Raw genomic sequence first — 22,619 nt, forward strand, 5'->3', positions numbered from 1 at the left:
TACGGAGCGGACTTGTTGGGCTGAATGGCCTAATTCTGCTCCTATATCTTATGGTCTTATGTTTCAACTTGCAGAGAAATTGCAATATTGATTGTTGAAGACAATGGATTTTAATCTGTTTAAAAACAAATGTTCTTTTTGAACCTATGTAAGATGTTTAAAAGGAAAACTTAGAATATTAGCACTGAAATGTTCTTGTTTTTTTTCTGTTTAGAAAAAAGCTAAAGGCCAGGAATTGTTTGAGCAAATCATGTACCATCTCGACATCATTGAGAAAGATTACTTTGGCCTCAGGTTCATGGACTCTGCTCAAGTGGCGGTGAGATGCCCTCTTCATCCAATAGATTCTTAATGCTGTTAATTGCATGTAATTCTGTGACTTGAATTGTGTGTGTGATATGATAAAATGCATTCCTGCACATATTTTTTTCCCCTCTCTGTCAGGGGGAAAGGTAATCTGTTAAGTGTCCAGTTTTAGGTATGTTCAGATGGGTATGTATTTCTTGTATTCACTTATATAGGAGTAGGCTTGGGAAGAATGACAAACTTATCTAGGGTGTTGCTTTGTGATTAAAACATTACAAAAAAACAAAAGACTTGAACCCTTTGTACAACTTGTACCATTTAAAGCATTACATTGTAGGACAACCATCTCTGGGATGCTTGATCATTTCTTTGAATTGGTAAACTCTTCTGTTAGACTATTTTACTTAACTTTATAGCTGTGTGGTACGAAGAAGGAAAAATAAAACCTTTTTTTTATTAGCTTGCCTGTTTTAAGCTGTCTGTTTAAAGTTCTGTAAAGTGGAAGCTCAGTTTTAGTTTACCTTTGGAAGGTAGAAAAATCAAGTCTAAAAACCCATTCCACCCGGGTCTTTTGAGGCGCTTCTGATTGTGAGGGTGATAACTTCCCCATCAGGGCAAGAGTCAAGACAGGCTAAGCCATTGCTATAAACCTTCTATTGCTGATAGGCATGGAAGAAGCAAGGAAATTCCACAACTCTTTCCATCTAATTCCTGCTACTTCCTATTGAACCTGACCCATGGATTGGAATTTGATATGAAGTTCCACTGATTTCAGGTTCAATGACGCATGCCTCCGATGTTTTTGCTACATGTAAAATTTTTAATGATGCACTCTTCTAAAGGGAATGAAATTTTCATAAGTAATCAATTTAACTTCCCACCCAATGTCGATATGTACAGTTAGACATCTGCTTTGTATTTGGCTGGATAATCCCGAGAGCTGCCTCGTGAGAAGGCTGAAAGCTCTACGTTTGGGCATTTAGTGATTCTCTAAACAAAGTGTGCACCAATAGCCCGGCCAAGCGCGATTAAATGTCTTTCAGTGGAATGTGGAGGAGCTGAAGGAAAACAGGCCTAAGTTGAGAAAAGGCAGGGAGTACCAAGTCCAGTCCTGGATCGCCCCTCTCCGCTGTGGGAACGGTTAACACTAAGACGGCTCAGAAGTAGAATTTACTACCAATTTAAATTGTTAGCTATTTCCCCCCCCCCCCCCCCCCCCCCAGATGGCTTTGGGCGAATTGAAAAGTTAGAGTACTGTTTGAATCTGGGCGTTGTACTTTGTGTACTCTTGTTGGTTGTTCTGGCCTTTTAGAACTGAAGCTGCTTCCAAAGGTTGCTGACGTTCATTTCACTTTGTGAGACTGCCAAACCATGGGGCCAGCTCCATTCTTCTGAGATACCTACTGCTGTGGAAAGGCCGGACATTGTTTTATTGCTCTTGTGAGGGTGTGTTGCTTGGAGCAACATGCATGTTTATTTTAATTCCCAGCAACAGCAGAATCAAAAGGGTCACTGCTGTTCCTTGGTTTAATTCACAGTTTCGAAAGAAGATGGCTTTCAAAACGAGTATCCACCAGACCTTTGATAAATCAGCAAATTATTCAAGCGTCTTGAACTCCCTATTCTTGGTGCTCATTTTACACAAAGCCCTTAAGCAGCCTCCCAGATGAAATTGTAGCTCTTTCCGGGAATTACTGGGAGGCATTTTTCTCCTTTGGTAGTTTAAAAAGGAAATCCGATGAGAGGGCTTGCCTACCTGTTGTTGAACCCGTCCCAAATTTTGTTTCCATTGATACTTTGGGAAAAGTTCAAAACTTGGCTCAAATTAAATCCATTTTTCACACTAAAAAATGAAAATTAAATAACATTTGAATGGGCTAAGTACCTGAAAATCTGGAGTGATGAATAATTTGATAGTTCCTGTCTCTGCATGAAAGTCAAGAATGTTTTGGAAGTCAAAAGCAAAACACTGGAGATGCTAAAAATATGAAATACAGCAAACACTGAATAGGTCAGGGTGTATGACTGGAGGGAGAGTTCCAGTTAACCTTTCAATTCCCTGATCTTTCATCGCAACTGTTTTATAAGGGTATGCCTTTTCACTTTGAATGCTCTGCGTCACTGACAAATCTGAAGTTGCTCTTAAGTCATTTCAGTGTCATTGCGTCTCATGTAGTTGACAGTGCTGGCGGATGCAAACTTGCTGGCTATGACTTATGGCATGGCAGAACTCAGTAAGTGTGGTCAACAAATTGATCTGCCGTTTGGTCATGGAATGCAGCAAGTTAACTGGGTGTAATGACACTAACTGTCCTCAACGGTTTCAGTGAAAAATGGGGAAGGGGTTGCTGTTCTTGGCGGGCTTACATGGTCTCCCAAGTGTATCGGAAGGTAATGTGCCTTGGTATTTTATGTTGCAGCATTGGTTGGACAATACCAAGAGCATCAAGAAGCAAGTGAAAAGTAAGTTTATTTGAATCCATTCTGTTTGTTCTAGTCCCTGAGTAGGATCTGCAAAGTGATAACCACTTTAAAATGCTCAAGGTTTCCAAAGTAGGAGAACAGTTGAGGTCAGCAGAAAAAATATAGGGGGTTAAGATTTTCCTGGAGTGCATGTTCAAGGAGGTGGCCACTCAGCAGCTACAGTGGGTGACCATCCAGCAGGGTGGGGGAGATGGGCAACATAGGAATTCCCCTGGATTGTGGCACTTTCAAACCAATTCCCTGTGCTGGATATAATAGAGGATGAAGACACTTTGGGAGAATAAAGTCAAGAACACTGAGTTAGTTGTTCACATAGGGTTGTGGCCACAATGTGTAGAATTGCCTGGGGGAAGAGGTAAGTTCCTGCAACAGTCAAGGCGAGTTCCATGGAGTTTCCTAGGTTAAAATGTAAGAGACTACACAGAGAGTGCAGACGGTTTGAAGGTCTGGGGAACAGGCAGAAGTCTTAGTTGATGTGGGAAGGAGGAAAATGGTTGAGAGTTTGCAGACAAAGTTTCAGGAACTGTAAAGCGAGATACAACTTTGCAATTTTGGTTTTGACGTAACCAGAATTTTGGGTTGAATTCAGGGTATGTATTTTTATGAATTGAAGTAGAATCTGGAGAATTTGAGTATTTCTATTCTAGTGTGTATATTGAATCTGTTTTTTAATTCCCTTTTTGAAGTTGGCCCACCATACTGTCTTCATCTCCGCGTAAAGTTTTATTCATCTGAGCCTAACAACCTCCATGAAGAATTAACCAGGTGAGAAAATGTTTCTATCATTTACGCTTTGAGAGTGATTAAAGGCCTGTAGTTGTGAGGTGTCCAAAGTTATTGATAACCATTTCATTAACTCTTCTGCTTCCCTTTCACACCTTGTAAAGAAATTGGACTTTGGCCAGAAGTAGCAAGTGGATGCTGGAATATTGACTGTCTGTTACTCTGTACTCTTGTTGACATTTGGTTCCGTTGTAGTCATTGGGACTGAGTGTCTGGAATACAACAGTCTTGCTTTTGCAGTTTTTTTTCCACTGTATGGTATAATTTATGTATAATGTATATTCTGTGTGTTATCTGTACCTACGTGCCTGTGATACTGCTGCAAGCAAGTTTTTTTTTGTTGTACTGTACTTCTGCTCACAGTACTTGTGCACATGACAATAAACTCGACTTGAGCCAAAGACCATTTTCTTTCCCTTTCAACTGCCTGTAAATTGAGGTACCAAGATTGCAACTAGTACCTCCTGGAAGTGATCACAGGTGTCTGTGCCTCATCAGTTAGGAGTTGAGGCTACTGTGGCATAGCAGGAATCGTGGCCATCCCCAATCCAGACAGCTTCTCGTATCTGCTTTCCGGTACTGGTCCTGGATGCCCATTTTCCCATATCTTCAACCTACAGCTACCAACTAAATCTATACCACGTGGAGGAATTGAACTTGAGATCTTTGTGATCTGTTCAACCAAAAAGTTTTTTTTTGTTGTTTGCATTGAGGGTGATTCCTGTAGATGTTGCTCAGTGGGAATTCTATCATCTGCAGTGGAAACAAATGCCAGCATGAAACGTGTCTATCAAGCTCATTTGCAAAATCCAACCAGTTTATGCTCTGTGTAGATCTGAGGGCTTTGCTGGCTTTTAATTCCAGTATGAATTTGGACAGGAGAAGAATCATTGCCAGGAGTGTCTAATTCTGTAGTTGATGTTCCCCTAGGTGTATGCACAGTACGTTCAGTACTGGATGATAATTCCAAGGCATGCTGGGACCTGTTATCCTTCCAAAGCTGAGCTCAAAACAAATATAAATCTAAATAATAATACACCTGCAGAGTTAATTGACTGATAATGCTCCTGATATTTTGTTACTTTATTTCTCAACAAAGTAGAAATTCTGGTATCACAATATTTCATTCTGTGGCATAATCAAGGATAAGTGAAGTGTTGACAAGCACCGACTTGTTTTCATGCCGGGGTGAAATTCTAAAACTCCATTCAGACTTCTCAGTGGCTGGCTTAGAGTCATAGAATCAGAGCACAGTACAGAAACAGGGCCCTTCGGCACAACTTGCCCACGTCAACTGTGATCCCTACCATTTGCTTGCTTTAGGCCCACATCCCTTTTACACCTTACCCAAGAACCTGTCCAAGTGCCCACCATTTGTAATTGTTTTTGCCTCCACCACCTCCTCTGGCAGCTCATTTCATATAACCACCACCCTCTGTTTGGAAAAACTTGCTGCTCAGATCTCCTTTAAATTTCTCACTTCTCACCTTAAACCTCTTCCCTCTAGTTTTAACTTGTTATAAATTTCAGATAATTTACAGTAGTTTACCTAAATAGTTAAATATTATATAGCATTTTTATTGCTGTATTTTATTTTTAATAGTTTTATGTTTTAATACCATGTTTAATATTTATTATTTTTTGAATTTCAAGTAATTATAAGCATTCAAGTTTTTTGATTAAAATCCTTCAATGGGTAGGACTTGTTCATTTCTTGAACACGTTGGGACTTAACATAGAACAGTACAAAACAGGGCCAGGCCCTTTGCATTGTCCAGGATGCCAATCTAACTAATCCCATCTGCCTGCACATGGTCTATATCCCTCCATTCCCTGCCTGTTCATGTGCTTGTCTAAATGCCTCTTAAACATTGTTGTTGTATCTGCTGCTAGCACCTCCCCTGGCATCATGTTCAAGGTACTAACAGTGTGTATATTTAAAAAAAATACATGCCTCTCAAATCTGCTTTAAACTTTCCCCCTCTCACCTTAAACCTATGCTTTCTAGTATTTGACATTTCCATCCTTGGAAAAACATCGTGACTGTCTACTCTGTGTATACTTTTATCAAGTTGGCTCTCAGCCTCTGATGCTGCAGAGAAAACAATCCAAGTTTGTCCAACCTCTCATAGCTGATATAATCCAATCCAGGCAACATTTTGATGAACCTCTTATGCACCCTCTCCATCTTTCCTATGGTGTGGTGACTATATTTAAGAAACAAGGTGGGGAGTTAGTTTCAGGGACCAAGTTGCACTCGGAAGATGTGTTCCAGAAATTTTGGGTGATTGAGTAATGTCAGTGATTCAATTGTGGGACTTGGGGGTGGGGGGAGGGAAGAAATCACCTGGGAGCTATAGAAGGTGGGGGGGGGGGGGGAAGAACCTGGGAACTATAGAAGTGGGGGGGAAGGGGTGGGTGGGGGAAGAACCTGGGAACTATAGACCAGTGAGTTTAACATCTGTGGTAGTTAAGTAGCTAGAGGGATCTTGAGGGATAAGATGTATAGGCATCTGGAAAGACAGGGTTCGATTAGGGATAGTCAGCACGGCTTTGTGTGTGGGTGATCATGTCTCTCAAATTTGATTGAGTTTTTTGAAGAAGTAACCGTAAAGATCAATGGGGCAGAGTGGTAGACATAGTCTACATGGACTTCAGTAAGGCCTTTTGATAAGGTTCCACATGGTAGGTTGCAATGGAAAGTTACTTTGCATGGGAGCCAGGGAGAGCTAACAAATTGGATACACAATTGGCTTGATGATAGGAAGCAGAGAGTGATGGTGAAAGGTTTTTTTTTGGACTGGCGGCCTGTGACTAGTGGTGTTTCCCCAGGGGTCAGTGCTAGGCCCATTGCTGTTTGTCATCTATATCAATGATTTGGATGAGAATGTACAAGGGACGGTTAGTAAGTTTGCAGGTAACACTAAAAATAAGTGGTGTGTTAGATAATGAAAAATGTTATCAGGAATTACAGAGGGATCTTGATCATTTGGGAAAGTTGGCTAAGGAATGGCAAATGGAATTTAATTTGGACAGTTGTGAGGTGTTGCGTTTTGGGAAGACAAATCGGGGTAGGAATGTCACAGTGAATGGCAGGGCCCTGGGGAGTATTGTAGAACAGAGGGACCTTGGGGTACAAGTACATGGTACCCTGAAAGTGACGTCATAGATAGATGGTGGTGAAGAAGGCTTTTGACACGCTGGCCTTCATCAGTTAGGGCATTGAGTACAGAAGTTGGGATGTTATGTTGTAGTTGTACAAGACGCTGGGTGAGACTGCATTTGGAATATTGTGTTAGTTTTGATCACTCTGCTTTCAGAAAGATCCCATTAAGCTGGAGAGTGCAGAGGAAAATTTTAAGGCTGTTTGTGCGACTTGAGATACTGAGTTACAAAGAGAAATTGAGCAGTTTAGGACTTTATTCATTCGACTGTAGGAAAATGAGGGGTGATCTTAGAGGTGTATAAAATCATGAGGGTCATAGCTAGGGTGAATGCATACAGTCTTTTTCCCAGAATTGGGGAATCGAGAACTAGAGGGAGGGGAGAGATTTAATAGGAACCTGAGGGGCAACTTTATTACCCAGAGGGTGGTCTGTATCTGGAATGAGCTGCCAGAGGAAGTGGTTGAGGCAGGTACATTGACAACACTTAACAGACAGTTGGACAGGTACAAGACTGGAAAGGTTTAGAGGGATATGGACCAAACACAGGCAAAGATGTTTCTGTGCTGTATGATTCTATGACTCTAAGTCACTATTCTAAATGGCTTTAAAAAAAAACGACATTGCACTTTGACGTCTTCTGAACCCATTAACTACTGCCTTCTAATAATACAGAACATTGGATGTATTTTGTACAAACTAACAACATTATTTTAATTGTTTGTTCCTATTCAGAATGCTTGCAGTCTTAAAGGCAGCCAGTGTGTTTACAGATCTTGGTGTAATTGGATGTGAGCATGAAATTGATTGATTCACTGCTGTGACCTGACCAGCATTGAGTTCCCATTTTCTGTGACCTTTCTGTCTGCTTCTGTGCCCTAGCTGGTATTAAAACTGTCACACGCAGACCTTTGATAACATGCCCTTAAGTCATGTGACCGAGAAACCATGTCATCGATTTAAATGGTAAAAAACCTTTCCATGTTTGAACTGGTTTCTGGGCTTTTTTGTGCTGTTTGGCTGTCAGAGTGTAATTTATTTCTCCTTTGCCTTAGCTTCTTATTTTGCAGGGACATAAGTATCTTTCATGTGTCGCTTATTTTTGAATTTGATTGGTTTACTTCCCTTGAATTTGTGTTGTATTTAAAGTCATAGAATGAAACAGCACAGGAGGAGTTCATTTGGTCCATCCTGCTTGAAAGAGTTATCTAATTAATCCCATTCCCTTGCCCCTTTCCCCACTGCCGGGGAGGTGGTGGAAGCAGATACAATGGCAACATTTAAGAGGTATTTAGACAGGCACATGAACAGGCAGGGAGTTGAGGGATAGAGACTACGTGCAGGCAGATATTCAGTTTAAATTGTCATCATGGTCGGCGCAGATATCGTAGGCTGAAGGGCCTGTTCCTATGCTGTACTTTTCCGTCTTAATGAAAAGTTACCCATTTCCATATTGAAATATTGAATCTCATCTACCACCGTTTCAATAAGTATATTCCAGATCGCAACTTACTGCTAAAGAGAAGTGTGCATATATCTTTCTGGTTTAGGTCAATGCTCTTGACTCTGTATTCTTCTTTATTTGCAGATACCTGTTTGTACTACAGTTGAAGCAAGACATTCTGAGTGGCAAGTAAGTAGTGCTTGATTATGTTTTACCAGAGTCTTGCTTTGTAAGTCCCAAGTTCGACCTGCTTTGTGAGTGATTAGATGTTAGTTGCCTTTTAAGTGGAGGAAATCAGGCTTAAAGTTTGCTGAGTGAGTAGATGCTCCTTAATCAATCTGCCAGAGGAACTCAGCGGGTCAAGCAGCATCTGTAGGGGGGAATGGAATTGTCAACATTTCAGGTGTGGAGGGAAGATAGTCGGTATAAGGAAGAGAGGGGGACGGATGAGATGAGGGCCAGTAGGCGAGTGGTGGACTGAGGAAAGGTGATGAGACGGGGGCCGGTAGGCGAGTGGCGGACTCAGGAAAGGTGAAGGATGTCGGGCAGGTGGGGGAGGGGGAAGGGGTGGAGGTGGGAGATGGAAGCAGGTGGGTGAATGGTGGAAGCAGGCAGACAAAGAAAAGAAAAGAGGGGGGAAAAGGCAGATGAAGCCAGGTGGTGGTGAAGATGTTCTGTAATGATGGGACCAAAGGTTATTCAGACCAGGAGCACCCCAAAGTTAATTCCCCCAACTGTCTTTACAGGACAGATCCAACAGTGCCTTTGCCCAATCACTGTCCTTGAGCAAATTATGGGCGAGGACAACTACATTGTCCCATTGTTGATTTGCCTGTGAACCTTCTGGGCTGGCTTGGAGTCATAGAGCCCTACAGCATGGAGAAAGGCCCTTTGGCCCATATGTGTCCATGCTGGCCGGCATATGGTAGGACATCTGGTACTCAAACCTGCACTTTGTGTTACTGTCTTTAGCAAGTAGGGGGAAGAAGGGAAGACTTGAAATCATCTTTATTAATGTTCTGACTTTGTCAACTGTAATAAATCAATGAGGAATGTGGGAGAAAATTGTTTATCCAGAATGTAGCTAAAATACAAATTTCTATGTCAGTGGTTGAAAGCATATGCTTTCGAGAAGAAGGAGATTGGGATAAAAAGCTCTGCTGGAATGGTTTGATGCATCAGGGAGGAAAATGCCTGTGTGGAGCATAAGCATTGACGCCAACCATTTGTGATAAAAAGCCTGTTTCTGTGGGGTTAATTCTGTGTGTTTTCTTTCATTTCATGGGTGAATTGGATGTCCTATTTTGTGCCCTCTTGGGGAGGCAAATACAACGTCTCTGCCATGTTTTTCCACCACACCTCACCCAACTAACATCTTAAGGTGTTGAAATTCTGTACCATTGCTGGTTCCTTAGCTTGACAATGTGTTTCAGGGTTTCATTGACTGCCTTCCCTGAAATTCCTCAAAATTGTTCACCTCGCTGTGTGTCAGTCATCTGCTTTTGTTTATGCATCTGATGTGTTAGGCACGCACTTATAACCTTGTCTGTGAATTTTCACCACAAAGCTCCAGTTTTCAAAGAAATTGGACTCCCTTTCCTTCCCATGCTTGATTAATCTTCATCTTGGTGGAAAATCATCAGCTTTGATTGTGACCAAAAAGAAAATCTATAATTGTATAAATCTCGTCTCTCTGGATCAGTGGTGTCAGAGTTCAGCTGTGAAGGACTTTTTAAGCTCTCTGAAATATTAAGCATTCTGTATCCCCCTTGCATAATTTCAGAGAGTTTAAATTTCCCCTTGCTCTTAATTGGTACGAGTTCATAACATGTATCTGAACTGAAGTAACCACTAGAATCATTTCTTGCTAACATAGGGAATACACGTTTTTAAAAATTATGGAATTCCACCTCCACCAATTGTTGCTTAAATGAGAATGTATTTTAATTTTAAGGATGTGTTGCTTGGTCAGTTGACAGCCCAGTTGTACTTAAATATTAAGAGTGGAGTTTCTCTCAGTCTGGCATACAGATACTTTCAGTAAAATGTTTTCTTCAGCATGTGGGGGATGTAGGGAAGGTTGCATTTATTATCCATCCGTATCTGTCCAGGAAGATAACAGTAAGGCTTCTCCATGAACTGTTGTAGTTCTTGAGATGGAGGCGTTTCCCGGTTGCTATTAAGTAGGGAGTTCCAGGACTACAACATAGCAATGATGAAGGAATCGTAACACATCTAAGTCAACATGTTGCTTGGAAAGAAAGTTGTGCTCTCGGTATGTTGCTTTGCTTCTGCTTGAGATTTTGGCAGCTGTGCCTGCTTCATGTTCAAGGCTAATATCAATCACTCCTACAAATTTCTATAAATACAGCCCAAAATAATTTAGTACAATAGTGCCGGTCATCAATATAAAAATCTATGGTAAAGAAGTGAAAGTACATGTTCTTGAAAAGCTCACTAATATGTTCTTCAAGAATTAACAAGTTTCTATCTGAATCCTACCAACTTATTATACAATGTGCTGATTAACTTGATCTACAGTTTTGTTACAGCAAAACACTAAAAAAAATAATTCTATCTGGTGGAAAAAATAACTCGCTGCTTGCTGCCTTCCTTGAAGGTAAAACTGCGATTGAAGTCACACTGAGTGGTGAATTCCTGGGCAGAAGTCCATATCGTGTCGCTCAATGGTGTAGTGCCTGGAGTGAGTTTATCCCTTGATTACTGCTATTAAACGAAACTCTTTTCTTTCTTTCTCTCTCCAACCATCTAGGTTAGATTGTCCTTACGACACATCAGTGCAGCTGTCAGCATACGCCATTCAAGGTTTGTCTTGTTTATTGCAGGCTCGCATTAAAGTAATAAAGCCATATATGCTTTTCTGGTTAAAATGCTGTCTGGACTGCATTGAATGTATTTTGTTGCTTTGACGGCTCTGATGTTCTGTTGTAAAATGATACCTAGAAAGGTTCTCGGAATGACAGCTGATCAAATGCAACATCTGGAAAAGTTTCTCTTCTGCTTCAGAAGTAGGAAATGAGGAACATGACATTTTACCACATTACCAGAGGGTCAACAAGTTGGACTCTTGTTCTCAAGCTGCTTGTGGCTGGGTTTAGTATATCATTTACTATACGGGATATCTTGCAGATACCTTGTATAAATGATGTTGCTGTGCCATTTGTTCCATATTTCAATAATTTGAGCTAATAACTGGTTATGTTCTTATTGATGTGTGGAACTGAGGACAGAGTAACACCTGAGTGTACTGTTACATATGTCATCATCCAGCGTTGCTCATGAAGTTTTGGGGAGCACTAAATTATTGGGATTGAAGTATGCAACAATAGCCCTCTGTAATTTTTTTAAAAACCTGTTTCTCAGGCTATGAGAATTGTTGGTACTGCTGATATTTATTGCTCACCTAGATGGCCTTAAGGTTATGATGAATGACAGTTTTGGATCATTACAATCTGAGTAGTAAAGCTTCTGCTAAAGAACTTTTAGGTAGGGTTCCGTAGGATTTTTCACTCAATGTCTGAAGCATTTTAAACTTATTTACATTAAAGGACTCTATCTAAAACTGCCGTTTGGGATGCTTGATCCATGCAGGTTGCTGGCTGCCAATATAATCTTTATCTCTCTCGTTTACTTTCCCCGTCCTACTTTTGTCCTCTCTCACTATTGTATCTAATTGCTTTCCTCATCTCCATTTTTCCTCTTGCATGTGGGGTCCCTCAATTTTCTTTTGATTTCTTCTCTTCTAGTGGCTTCAGAAGCAGGACTAGTTGGGATGGGAACAACTGTATATGAGTTAATGTCTAGGCTAATTGATTTCCAGTGATGTTAGTTGAGGGATAATACTGGGCAGGCCACCAGGGAGAATTTCCCTGCTCTTCATTGATATAGTGCCAAGAGAGCCTGATAGTTCAGACATGCCTTGGATAATATCTCAATTTTTAATTAGTTATTAATGCTTTGGGACTTTGATGTTGGTGGCAAGGCCAGTACTTATTGCCCATCCTTTATCGTCCTTGAGAAAGTGGTGGTGAACCACCTTCTTGAACCACTCCAGTCCTTCTGGTGAAGATTCTCCTACAATCTTATTAGGTAGGAGATTTCATTGTTTCAGGATGGTGTGCAACTTGGTAGGGAACCTGGAGATGGTCGTGTTCCTATGCACTGCTCCCCTTGTCCTTGGTGACAGAGGTAGAGGTTGATAGATTGGGATGTGCTATCAGAGTAGCCCATGCCAGTAATTGCAAGGTATTTTGTAGATATAGAAACATAGGTGTAGGAATAGGCCATTCAGCCCTTTGAGATGGCTGTAACATTCAATGTAATCATGACTGATCCTGTATCTCAATTCCATATTCCCAATCACTCACCATATTTCCTTGTCTTTTTGTGTTGAGGAACTTGTCTATCACCTTTCTTAAAAATACAAATTCAGCAGCTTGGTTCTACAGCCTCTGCGGTAGCACATTCCACAGATTCACCGTCCTCAGAAGAAATCTCTCCTCATCTCAGTTCTAAATCTCTTGCCCTATAACCTGAAACGGTAACATTTCACTTTATACACCATCCTTCCCACACCCAGTTTAGGTAGCACCATCAGAATTTTGTATGTTTGAATTAGAATTCCCTTCTTTCTCTGGTGAGAAAGCTCTTGTGAATGCAAACGTTGTCAACCTAATCTCTCCTGTTACAAAAGTCTTGCCATCCCCGGTATCAATCCGGTGAATTTTTGCTGTATTCCCTTTATGACAAGTAAGGAGGCCAAAACTGGACACGATATTCCAGGTATTTTCTCACCAATACACTGTATAAATTTAGCAAGACATCCGTACTCCTGTATTCAAACTCTCTCGTTATGAAAGCCAACGTACCATAAGATATTAAGACAAAATATTTATTAGTCGCATGTACATCAAAACACACAGTGAAATGCATCTTTTTGCATTACTAAGAGTGTTCTGGGGGCAGCCCGCAAGTGTCGCCACTCTTCCGGCACCAACATAGCATGCCTACAACTCCTAACCTGTACGTCTTTGGAATGTGGGAGGAAACCGGAGCACCTAGAGGAAACCCACGCAGACACGGGGAGAACGTACAAACTCCTTACAGACAGTGGCTGGAATTGAACCCGGGTCGCTGGCGCTGTAATAGCGTTACGCTAACCGCTACACTACTGTGCTGCCCTTTACCGTACCATTTACCTTTTTAACTGCTTGGTGCACCCGACTGGAGTACAAGGACACACAACTGTCTTTGTACATCAATAGTCTGCAATCTTTCATCATTTAAATAATATGCCACTAGACTTCACATTTATTCACAAAATATTGCATCTGCCAGGTTTTTGCCCACTTTCTCCATCTGTCTAAGCCACCTTGAAGCCTCTTTGCATCCTCCTCATGAATCACAATCCTACCCAGATTAGTATAGTAAACAAACTTTGAATTGTTACATTTGGTTCCCCCATCCAAATGATCTGAATAGCTGAGGCCCAAGCACTGATGCCTGTTGTCCCCACTAATAGCTGTGTCCCACCCTGAAAAAGACCCATTTATGCTGCACACTGCAGCCATCATCCACCGGCACTAGAGTGAATCTTTCGGGCAACGGAAGGGTTACTGACCAAGCAGGTTGCTTTGTCAGTGATGATGATAATTCCATGAGTTTTTTTTTGAGCAACCTGCATCCAGGCAAGCAAAGAATGTTTCATCATGCTCCTGACTTGTCCATGTGTAAGTGGTGGAACGTTTTCAGAATGTCAAGTGGTGAGTCGCTCATCATATGATACCCAGCTTCTGACTTGCAGCCATAGTATTTATGTGACTGGTCCTGTTTGGTTTCTGGTCAATGACGACACACAGCTTGCTGTTGAGGGGCCTCAGCAATAGTATTGCCATTGAACATCAAGGATTGGTGGTAAGATGGTTATTACCAAGCAGTTTTGGAGCTCAAATGTTCCCTCCCCACTTGACAACCCATACCTGAATGTCATTTAGCTCTCACTGCAAGTCAGCTTGGACTGTTTCATTTGCTGAGGTGTTCTGATTTGAATTTCACATTGTACAATCAATCTCTTCTCAAAGATGAGCAGCTTTGATAGTTCAATGTACCCTCAGTACTGCAGTGGAGTGACAGCTCAGAGCTTGTGCTCAGTTGCTGCAATGGATCTTGAACCCACAACCTTGTGAATTGTGACAATAGGCTTCCAACTGAGCACAGCTAATGGGCACTATTGGCTCTTAGTTATGACCGTATACAGGAACATAGAAGCCAGGATCTAAGTACTGCCACTTGGCCCTTTCTTAACTTTGGGAGAGTCATTCGCAGATTTTCTGATTAACCTGCAATGTTAATTGCAGAGGAGAGGAAGAATTCCTAATTTTCTTTATTTTTTTCTTATTTATTCCTTATTTTCTGACTTCTTTAACGCAGCTGAAATGGGCGACTGTGATCCTTCGGAACATGGACCAGACTTGGTGTCTGAATTCAGATTTGTGCCAAATCAGGAGGAGGAGATGGAGTTTGCCATTTTTGAGAAGTGGAAAGAATGCAGGTTTGACATTCTCATTCTGTAGGTCTGGGATGAGAACCCAGGATTATTTTACGTTATTATGCTCTCCTTATTATATAGAAATAAAAAGTATTAAGACTTATTCATACATGATATTGGAGTTACTCTACATTAAAATGGTGGCTGAACTTCAAAAGTACTCCATTAGCTGTGAATCATTTTGATGCATCCTAGATTTATCAAAGAGACTATGTAGAACAGTATAGCACAGGAACAGGCCCTTTGGCCCATGATATCTGTGTTAAGCATGATGCCAAATTAAACTAATCTCTTCTGCTTGCAAGTGATCCATATCCCTCCATCCATGCATATTCATGTACCTCTCCAAAAGTCTTTTGAATAACGCTATTGTATCTGCTTCCACTACAACTCCTGGCAGAATCTTCTGGGCACCTACCACCTTGTGCTTTCTTTAAAAAAAACTTGCCCTGCGCATTCCTTAAACTTTTCCCCTCTCACCTTAAAGCAATGCCCCCTGGTATTCAACATTTCTGCCCTGGGGCGAAAGATTCCGACTGTCTACCCTATCTATGCCTCTCATCATTTTATAAACTTCTGTCAGGTCTCCTCCCAGCCTTCATTGCTCCAAGGAAAATAATCCAAGTTTGTCCAACCTCTCCTTGTAGCTAACACCCTCTAATCCAGGAAGCATCCTGGTAATTTCTTCTGCACCTTCTCCAAAGCCTCCACATCCTTCCTGAATCGGGATGGCCAGAACTGCATGCAACGCTCCAAATGCAGCCTAACTCAAAGTTTTATACAACTGCATCTTAACTCCCTAACTCTTGTACTCGATGCCCCTAGCGATGAAGGCAAGCGTGCCATATGCCACCTTTACCACTACTTGCGTATCCACTTTCAGGGAGGTATGGACTTAGACCCCAAAATCTCTCTGTACATCAATGCTGCTCAGGATCCTGTCATTAACTGAACCCACAACCTTCTGCTTTGGAGGCATGACTGTTATGCGGTACGCGAGCAGCTGAATTTCACTGAACCTTTTCTCTTTGCAGAGGGCAGACACCATCTCAAGCAGAAATAAACTATCTCAACAAAGCCAAGTGGCTGGAGATGTACGGTGTTGACATGCACAAAGTCAAGGTAAGGATTGGAGTGAATTTTAAATGTTTAGTAATGTTGCTGTCATGGATAGAATAAACTCATTGTTTCCCGTGTTAGATTAATTGCGGATGTGATATTGGAAACCCTCATTTTCCCCAGCATTTGTGGGAGAGGGAAAATAGTTCTCATTTCTGCTTCCTGACATCAACGAACATTTTAAAACATTTAAAATAAAAACAAAATGTTTTTATTAACGTTACAGTTAATGTTACACCCTCTAATCCAGGAAGCATCCTGGTAATTTCTTCTGCACCTTCTCCAAAGCCTCCACATCCTTCCTGATTCGGGATGGCCAGAACTGCATGCAATGCTCCAAATGCAGCCTAACCTTAAAGTTTTATACAATTGCATCATAACTTCCTAACTCTTGTACTCGATGCCCCTAGCGATGAAGGCAAGCATCGTGTTATTAATGTTACATTAAACAGTTAACGTTTCAGGTTGAACTCAGTATTGAATTATACAATTTCAGGTAACTTGATTTCCTTGTCTGTATCAGTTGTCCATCTGTGACATTAGCTCAGCTCTTGTTGTTTGTTTCTCTCTCTCTCTCTCTGAGTGACAGACCTGCACAGCCTGATCTCCTGCACTGCACATCTTCTAATTTCTTTTGTCTACATTCTCACTCTCTAACTGCTTCCGTCCAATCATTGACCAGAAAACCTTGTTATATTGGAAACTCTCTTCATTTTCTCCAGCATTTGTGGGAGAGGGAAAATAGTTCTCATTTCTGCTTCCTGACGTCATCAAGATCCCCATGGTCACCCTGGTTTTACCACGTCAGAGACATCCACTTCCGCCCCGTCTTCCCTGCACCTTTACAGGCTGCTTTTGTCTCCTTCCCAGTTCTGACGAAGGTTCTCTGACCTGAAACATTGACTCTGTTTCTCTCCCACAGATGAGGCCTGACCTGCTGAAGACTTCCACCATTTTCATTTCTTATTTTAGATTTTGCAGCATCTGCAGATTTTTTTTGATTTTGAAACATCTTCTGTTCATATTTACAATATCCAACATCAACGGCTTTTATTATTGTGACTGAGTTTATATTGGGGTTATAGTATACAATGCTGCATTTTTAAATTAAAAATTATGAAATTACATGTTCATCAGGATGAGAGCAGGCATAGAAAAAGGCTCTTAAAATTTTGCCAAATTTTCAGTTTGGTTTGTAGTGTCATCGAGTGATACAGCAGACAAACAGGCTCTTCGGCCCATCAAGACCATGCTGACCATCAAGCATCCTTTTACACTAATCCCATTCTCCCCACATTCCCATCAATCCCTTTAAATTCTGCCACTCGCCTACGTACTAGGGGCAATTTACAGTGTCCAATGAGCAACTAGCCAGCATGCTTTTGGGATGTGGGAGGAAACTCGCGCAGTCACAGAGAGAGCGTGCAAACTCCACACAGAGGTCAGGATCAAACCTGGGCTGCTGGAGCTGTGAGGTAACAGCTCTACCAGCTGTGCAAGTTGAGGCCAGCCCGTCTGTATTGGGCTTCATCAATTATGTGCGTCAGTTGGAGATTTTAATCATTCTTGTGCGTCCTGGGCTCTTGACTCTGCACTCCTCTACTTAAAACTTTCTGCTGCTCTCCCTCTTGGCCTTTCAGGTGTAACTTCAGACTTGTCTCTTTGATCATGTTTTTGCACATCTGTGCTAGTGGGCTGAATTGAACTGACAGGGACTGGCAATCAGCCTTTTAGAACATAAGAACGTAAGAAATAGGAGCAGGAGTAGGCCATCTGGCCTGTCAAGCCTGCTCTGCCATGCAACAAGATCATGGCTGATCTGGCCGTAGACTCAGCTTCACCTACCTGCCTTTTCCCCATTACCCTTAATTCCCCTACTATGTAAAAATCTGCCGAACTGTGTCTTAAGTATATTTAATGAGGTAGCCTCTGCTGCTTCCCTGGGCAGAGAATTCCACAGATTCACTACTCTCTGGGAAAAGCAGTTCCTCCTCATCTCAGTCCTAAATCTATTCCCCTGAATCTTGAGGCCATGTGCCGTAGTTCTAGTCTCACCTACCAGTGGAAACAACTTTCCTGCCTCTATCTTATTTATCCCTTTCATAATTTTATACGTTTCTGTAAGGTCCCCTCTTTTGCAGCTTGGCTCATCTTGGACTTTGATGTACACCTTTGAGGGGAGTTGGAGGGCAGATGCTGCTACCTCTGATGTCTGGCTTCACAGCTGGACTCTGCATTGAGCCCAGTGGCGGAGCGGTGATGTGTAGGTGAGGTGGGCCAGATGCACATTGCACAGGGCCAAGGAGGGTAGTTTTGGGTCCTATAACTGATTGCTTGCTTGCACTTCGTTAAGCTCCCTCTAATAACATGACCTCACTGGTGAATCATCTCAGTGGCTGCTTTTCGTGTATCCGGCAATATGCATCCACAAGTCATTGTGATTATTTCACAAGAGAAACAAAGGACTGCAGATGCTGGAATCTCGATGAAAAGCACGATGACGCTGGAGGAACTCAGCAGGTCAGGCAGCATCTGTGGAGAAAAGCAGGCGGTCAACATTTTGGGTCAGGACCCTTCTTCAGGACTGAAGATAGGAAAAGGGGAAGCTTAATATATAGGAGGGAAAAACAGAGCAGTGATAGGTGGACAGAAGAGGGGAGGCAAGGTGGACACAAGGTGGTGAAAGGTAGATGCAGGTAAGAGATAGTGATCGGCAGATGCGGGGGAAGGAGGGGAGAGCAGATCTACCGGGGGATGCGGTCAAAGGTAAAGAGAGAGAGAGGGGAAATAAAAGGTTGGATAAAAAGAGGCTAGGAATGGGAAGAGAAGAAGCATGGTGGGGGGGGCGGGGGAGATTACCTAAAGTGGGAGAATTCAATGTTCATACTGTTAGGCTGCAAGTTTCCCAGATGGAAAATGAGGTGCTGTTCCTCCAGCTTGGGCTTGGAATTCCCCTGGCAGTGGAGGAGGCCGAGGACTGACATATCAATGATTAGTGCGGGAAGGGGAGTTGAAGTGACTGGCAATGGGGAGATGCAGATCGCGGTTACGGACAGAGCGCAGGTGTTCTGCGAAATGGTCACCTAGTCTGCGTTTGGTCTCACCAGTGTAGAGGAGGCCACACTTGGAGCACCGAATGCAGCAGATGATATTAAGGGAGGTGCAGGTGAATCTCTGTCTCACCTGAAAGGACTGACTGGGTCCCTGGATGGAGGTGGTGTAGGGGCAGGTATGGCGGGGGCAGTGGAAAGTTCCTGGGGTGGGAGCGGGATGGCTGGTAGGGGAGGAGTGAACTAGGAAGTCGTGGAGAGAGTGGTCCCTATGAAGGGCAGAAAGGGGTGGGGAAGGGAAGATGTGCTTGGTGGTGGGGTCCCATTGGAGATAATTGGCAATTACTTCACAGCTGACTGCAGTCTTCACCCATTGTTCGCAATTGTGAGCTTTCTAGCCTGGATCCCAGGTCAGTGTTCAGGAATCGGCCCATATTTCCCTCTCTTTGCCCAAGTCTGCTGGTTTCTATTTGGAGACCAAACCAATCAGGAACACTCTTGTGGTCGAGGATCTTTATAAATACAAATTTAAAAAGTAATATAGTTGAGTGAATCTGAATAATTCCAGATCATGAAGTACGTGAAGCTAAATTTTTGTTTAATTTATTGCAGTTTGGATTATCTGTTTTCTAAGGTACCTTGGTTATGTGTAGGTTATGACTAAATCTCATGAGTTATGTTTTTGGTTTTTTTTTATTGACTTGAAACAACAAAAATTTATACATTCTCAGATGCCTTAAGGTTGACGCATCAAGCTATGATTTTGCTGACTTCTTAGGTTAGTTGTTTGCTGAAAACCCGCAGGCTGTTTAAATAACTTGACTTGTTTTACGACGTGAAGTGACTTGATGCAATGATGAGTGGACTTGCTGAAAACAGTGTCTCTTGTTTCGAAGGAAGTGCATCATTTCTGAGATAAGATTTCTTTACTAGTCACATGCACATCGAAACACACAGTGAAATACATCTTTTGTGTAGTGTTCTGGGGGCAGCACGCAAGTGTTGCCACGCTTCCGGTGCCAACATAGCGTGCCCACAGCTCCTAACCCGTACGTCTTTGGAATGTGGGAGGAAACCAGAGTACCCGGAGGAAACCCACGCAGACACGGGGAGAACTTACAAACTCCTTACAGACAGCGGCTGGAATTGAACCCGGGTCGCTGGCACTGTAATAACGTTACGCCTCACAACCCTTGGTATGCCATCTCTGCGTAGCTCCTTGTGTCTATCCATCAGTTGTGGATTCTTAGAATGACGAGCGTAATGTTTTTGTTGAATGGAAATGGTAAACCCCTGTCTTGTGAACGCTCTATGACCCAGTGTTATAATAAAATGGCTACAAATATCTTGAGTTTATCTCAGGAGATTCAAGATTGGAAAGAAACAGTAAAGTTTATGTTTATCAGAGACATAAAAAAATTCTGCAGATGCTGGGATCTGGAGCAACACATAAAAAGTGCTGGAGGAACTCAGCAGGTCAGGCAGCATCCATGGAGGGTAATAAACAGTCAATGTTCTGGGCCAAGACCCTTCAGGTTTATGTTATTGCTTATAAATACATTGAGTCTAGAGCTGGTCATGCAAGTTAAGACAAATATTGTAACCCAGGCTTGAGTTGAATAGTCATGCAGTCAAACTGCCATCAGTCCTTGCTATGGAAGAGAGCAAGTACTTTTTCTGAACCAGTACTTTTGTTTCTGTTTGTCTAACTAGGGAAGAGATGGAAATGAATACAGCCTGGGACTGACCCCAACAGGAGTCCTGGTATTTGAAGGAGAAACCAAGATTGGACTTTTCTTCTGGTCAGTTTGTTCCTTCATATTATTATTGACATTTTCTGACAAGGCTATTTGCAGTACCTCCTTCCATGTACCCAAGAAGGCAGTGGCTTTGGAGACTATCTGCAAATACTTAATTGGTTCACCAATTAAGGTTCTCAGCTGATATCCTGAAGACCTGATGTTTAGTTGTCACCTGAACTCTTCAACTGTGTTAGATCTGAAACATCAGTTTTATATGGCGGACAGGAGTTTGGGTAGTACCTTTGGTTTAACTAAACTCGATCATTACGCCAGATACTGCCAACGTACAATGTTTAAAGTGGGTATTGTACAAAAGAAATGTTTGTATCTAAAGAGAAGGAGCCTTCTGTTTCTTAAAATTTTTCAGTATTATTCATGATTATGGAAATTAAAAGCTCTGTGTCTTTATTGTGTTCAGGCCGAAAATCATCAAATTGGAATTCAAGAAGAGCAAGCTAACTCTTGTGGTGGTGGAGGATGATGAGCAGGTAAGGGGTAATAATATTATGTCCATAGTCCATGAGAAAGGCAAATGGGATGCTTTGAAAATAAAAAAAAACAGATACTGAAAAACCAAGTATTGGAACCACTAGGCGGCATCAATGAAAAAAGGAGCAGAGTTAAGGTGTCAGGTCAAGCTTCCTTGTTCTGATGAGTGATCTTGGTCCTGAAACGGAGTCTTTTTTTTTCTGTTTGCACAGACACTGCCTAACCTGCTGAGTGTTTGTAAGCAGGATGTTTTCCTTTATTAGTCGGGGCATAGAACACAAGCAGGGAGGATCCACTAGAATCGTTTGCCACACTAGTTAGGCTGCAGCTTATGTATTGAGTACAGTTCCGGTCACCTCTTTGCCGAAAGGATGTGGTTGCACCGGAGAAGGTGCAGAGGAGAATTACGAAAATGTCACCAGGATTGGACAAGTATTGCCATGAGGAAAGATGGGAAAAGCTGGGTTTGTTTCTTTTGGAATAGAGGAAGCTGAGGGAGACTCAACTGAGATGTATAAAATTATGAACAGCCAAAATAGAGCAAGTAGGAAGTAGATCTACCTCTGTAGCAGATGGTTCAAAACCAGAGGTTTTAAAGCAATTGGTTGTGGGATCGTGAGGAAGATGGGGAAATTATGTTTCACTCGAGGGTTCTCGGGGTCTGGCTATCACTGCTTGAAAATGTGGCCGAGGCAAGAAATCTGCAACATAAGTTGCTGGGTATTTACTTGATCTGTAGTTCACAGCTCTTCAAGTTCTGGAAGGTGGGAATAGGTTTAGAAGCTGTTTTTTGACCAGCAGAAACATGATGGGTCAAATGGTCTCCCATGTCAGAAATATTTTATGATTCACTTGAGTCAAGAAATAAGGTTCTGGCTATAAATAGTGGTTAGTTGTCATTTTTGTCTCCATCTGTCTGGAAGATCTGGTCGCCTTGGTTGCAGTTTTCAGTGCCACTGAATATTTGTGCACTGAATGTTCGTTCTTTCTGTACAATTAGCAATAGAGGAAGAATGCTTCATTGTATTCATGGGAACAGCTAACAAAACGGTAATCATATCCTCCACAGGTTTCATCGAGCAATACAGCACAGATATAGACCCTTCAGCCCAATGAGGCCATGCCAACTACGGTGCCCACCCAGCTAGTCCCAATTACCTGCATTTGGCCCATATCCCTCTCAGTACTGCCCCTCCATGTACCTATCTAAGGGCTGCTTAAATGGTACTTTTGTACCTGCCTCAACTACCACCTCTGGCAGCTCGTTCCATATACTCACCACCATCTGTGTGTAAAAGTTACCCCTCAGGTCCCCTTTTAAATCTTTCCCCTCTTGCTCTAAACCTATGCCCCCCCCCCCCCCCCGTAGTTCTGCACTCCACTACCCTGTCCACCTTATCTATGCCTTTC

The 22,619-nt window shown here is 42.2% G+C and overlaps 1 protein-coding gene across 2 annotated transcripts in view; it reads left to right on the forward strand.

Moving 5' to 3' along the window:
• The window catches only part of epb41l5 (erythrocyte membrane protein band 4.1 like 5), a 158,428-nt gene that overhangs the window by 60,683 nt on the left and 75,126 nt on the right, over positions 1–22,619 (forward strand). For both annotated transcript variants that reach the window (XM_052010850.1, XM_052010859.1), the window contains exons 2-10: positions 215–319; positions 2,727–2,769; positions 3,477–3,555; positions 8,326–8,370; positions 10,955–11,007; positions 14,632–14,752; positions 15,784–15,871; positions 20,632–20,720; positions 21,139–21,208. In XM_052010850.1, the coding sequence (XP_051866810.1) occupies positions 215–319; positions 2,727–2,769; positions 3,477–3,555; positions 8,326–8,370; positions 10,955–11,007; positions 14,632–14,752; positions 15,784–15,871; positions 20,632–20,720; positions 21,139–21,208 (693 nt within the window). The remainder of the gene's footprint in view (positions 1–214; positions 320–2,726; positions 2,770–3,476; positions 3,556–8,325; positions 8,371–10,954; positions 11,008–14,631; positions 14,753–15,783; positions 15,872–20,631; positions 20,721–21,138; positions 21,209–22,619) is intronic.

This window comes from Pristis pectinata, chromosome 1, assembly GCF_009764475.1.
Source record: "Pristis pectinata isolate sPriPec2 chromosome 1, sPriPec2.1.pri, whole genome shotgun sequence".
Classification (NCBI taxonomy): Eukaryota; Metazoa; Chordata; class Chondrichthyes; order Rhinopristiformes; family Pristidae; genus Pristis; species Pristis pectinata.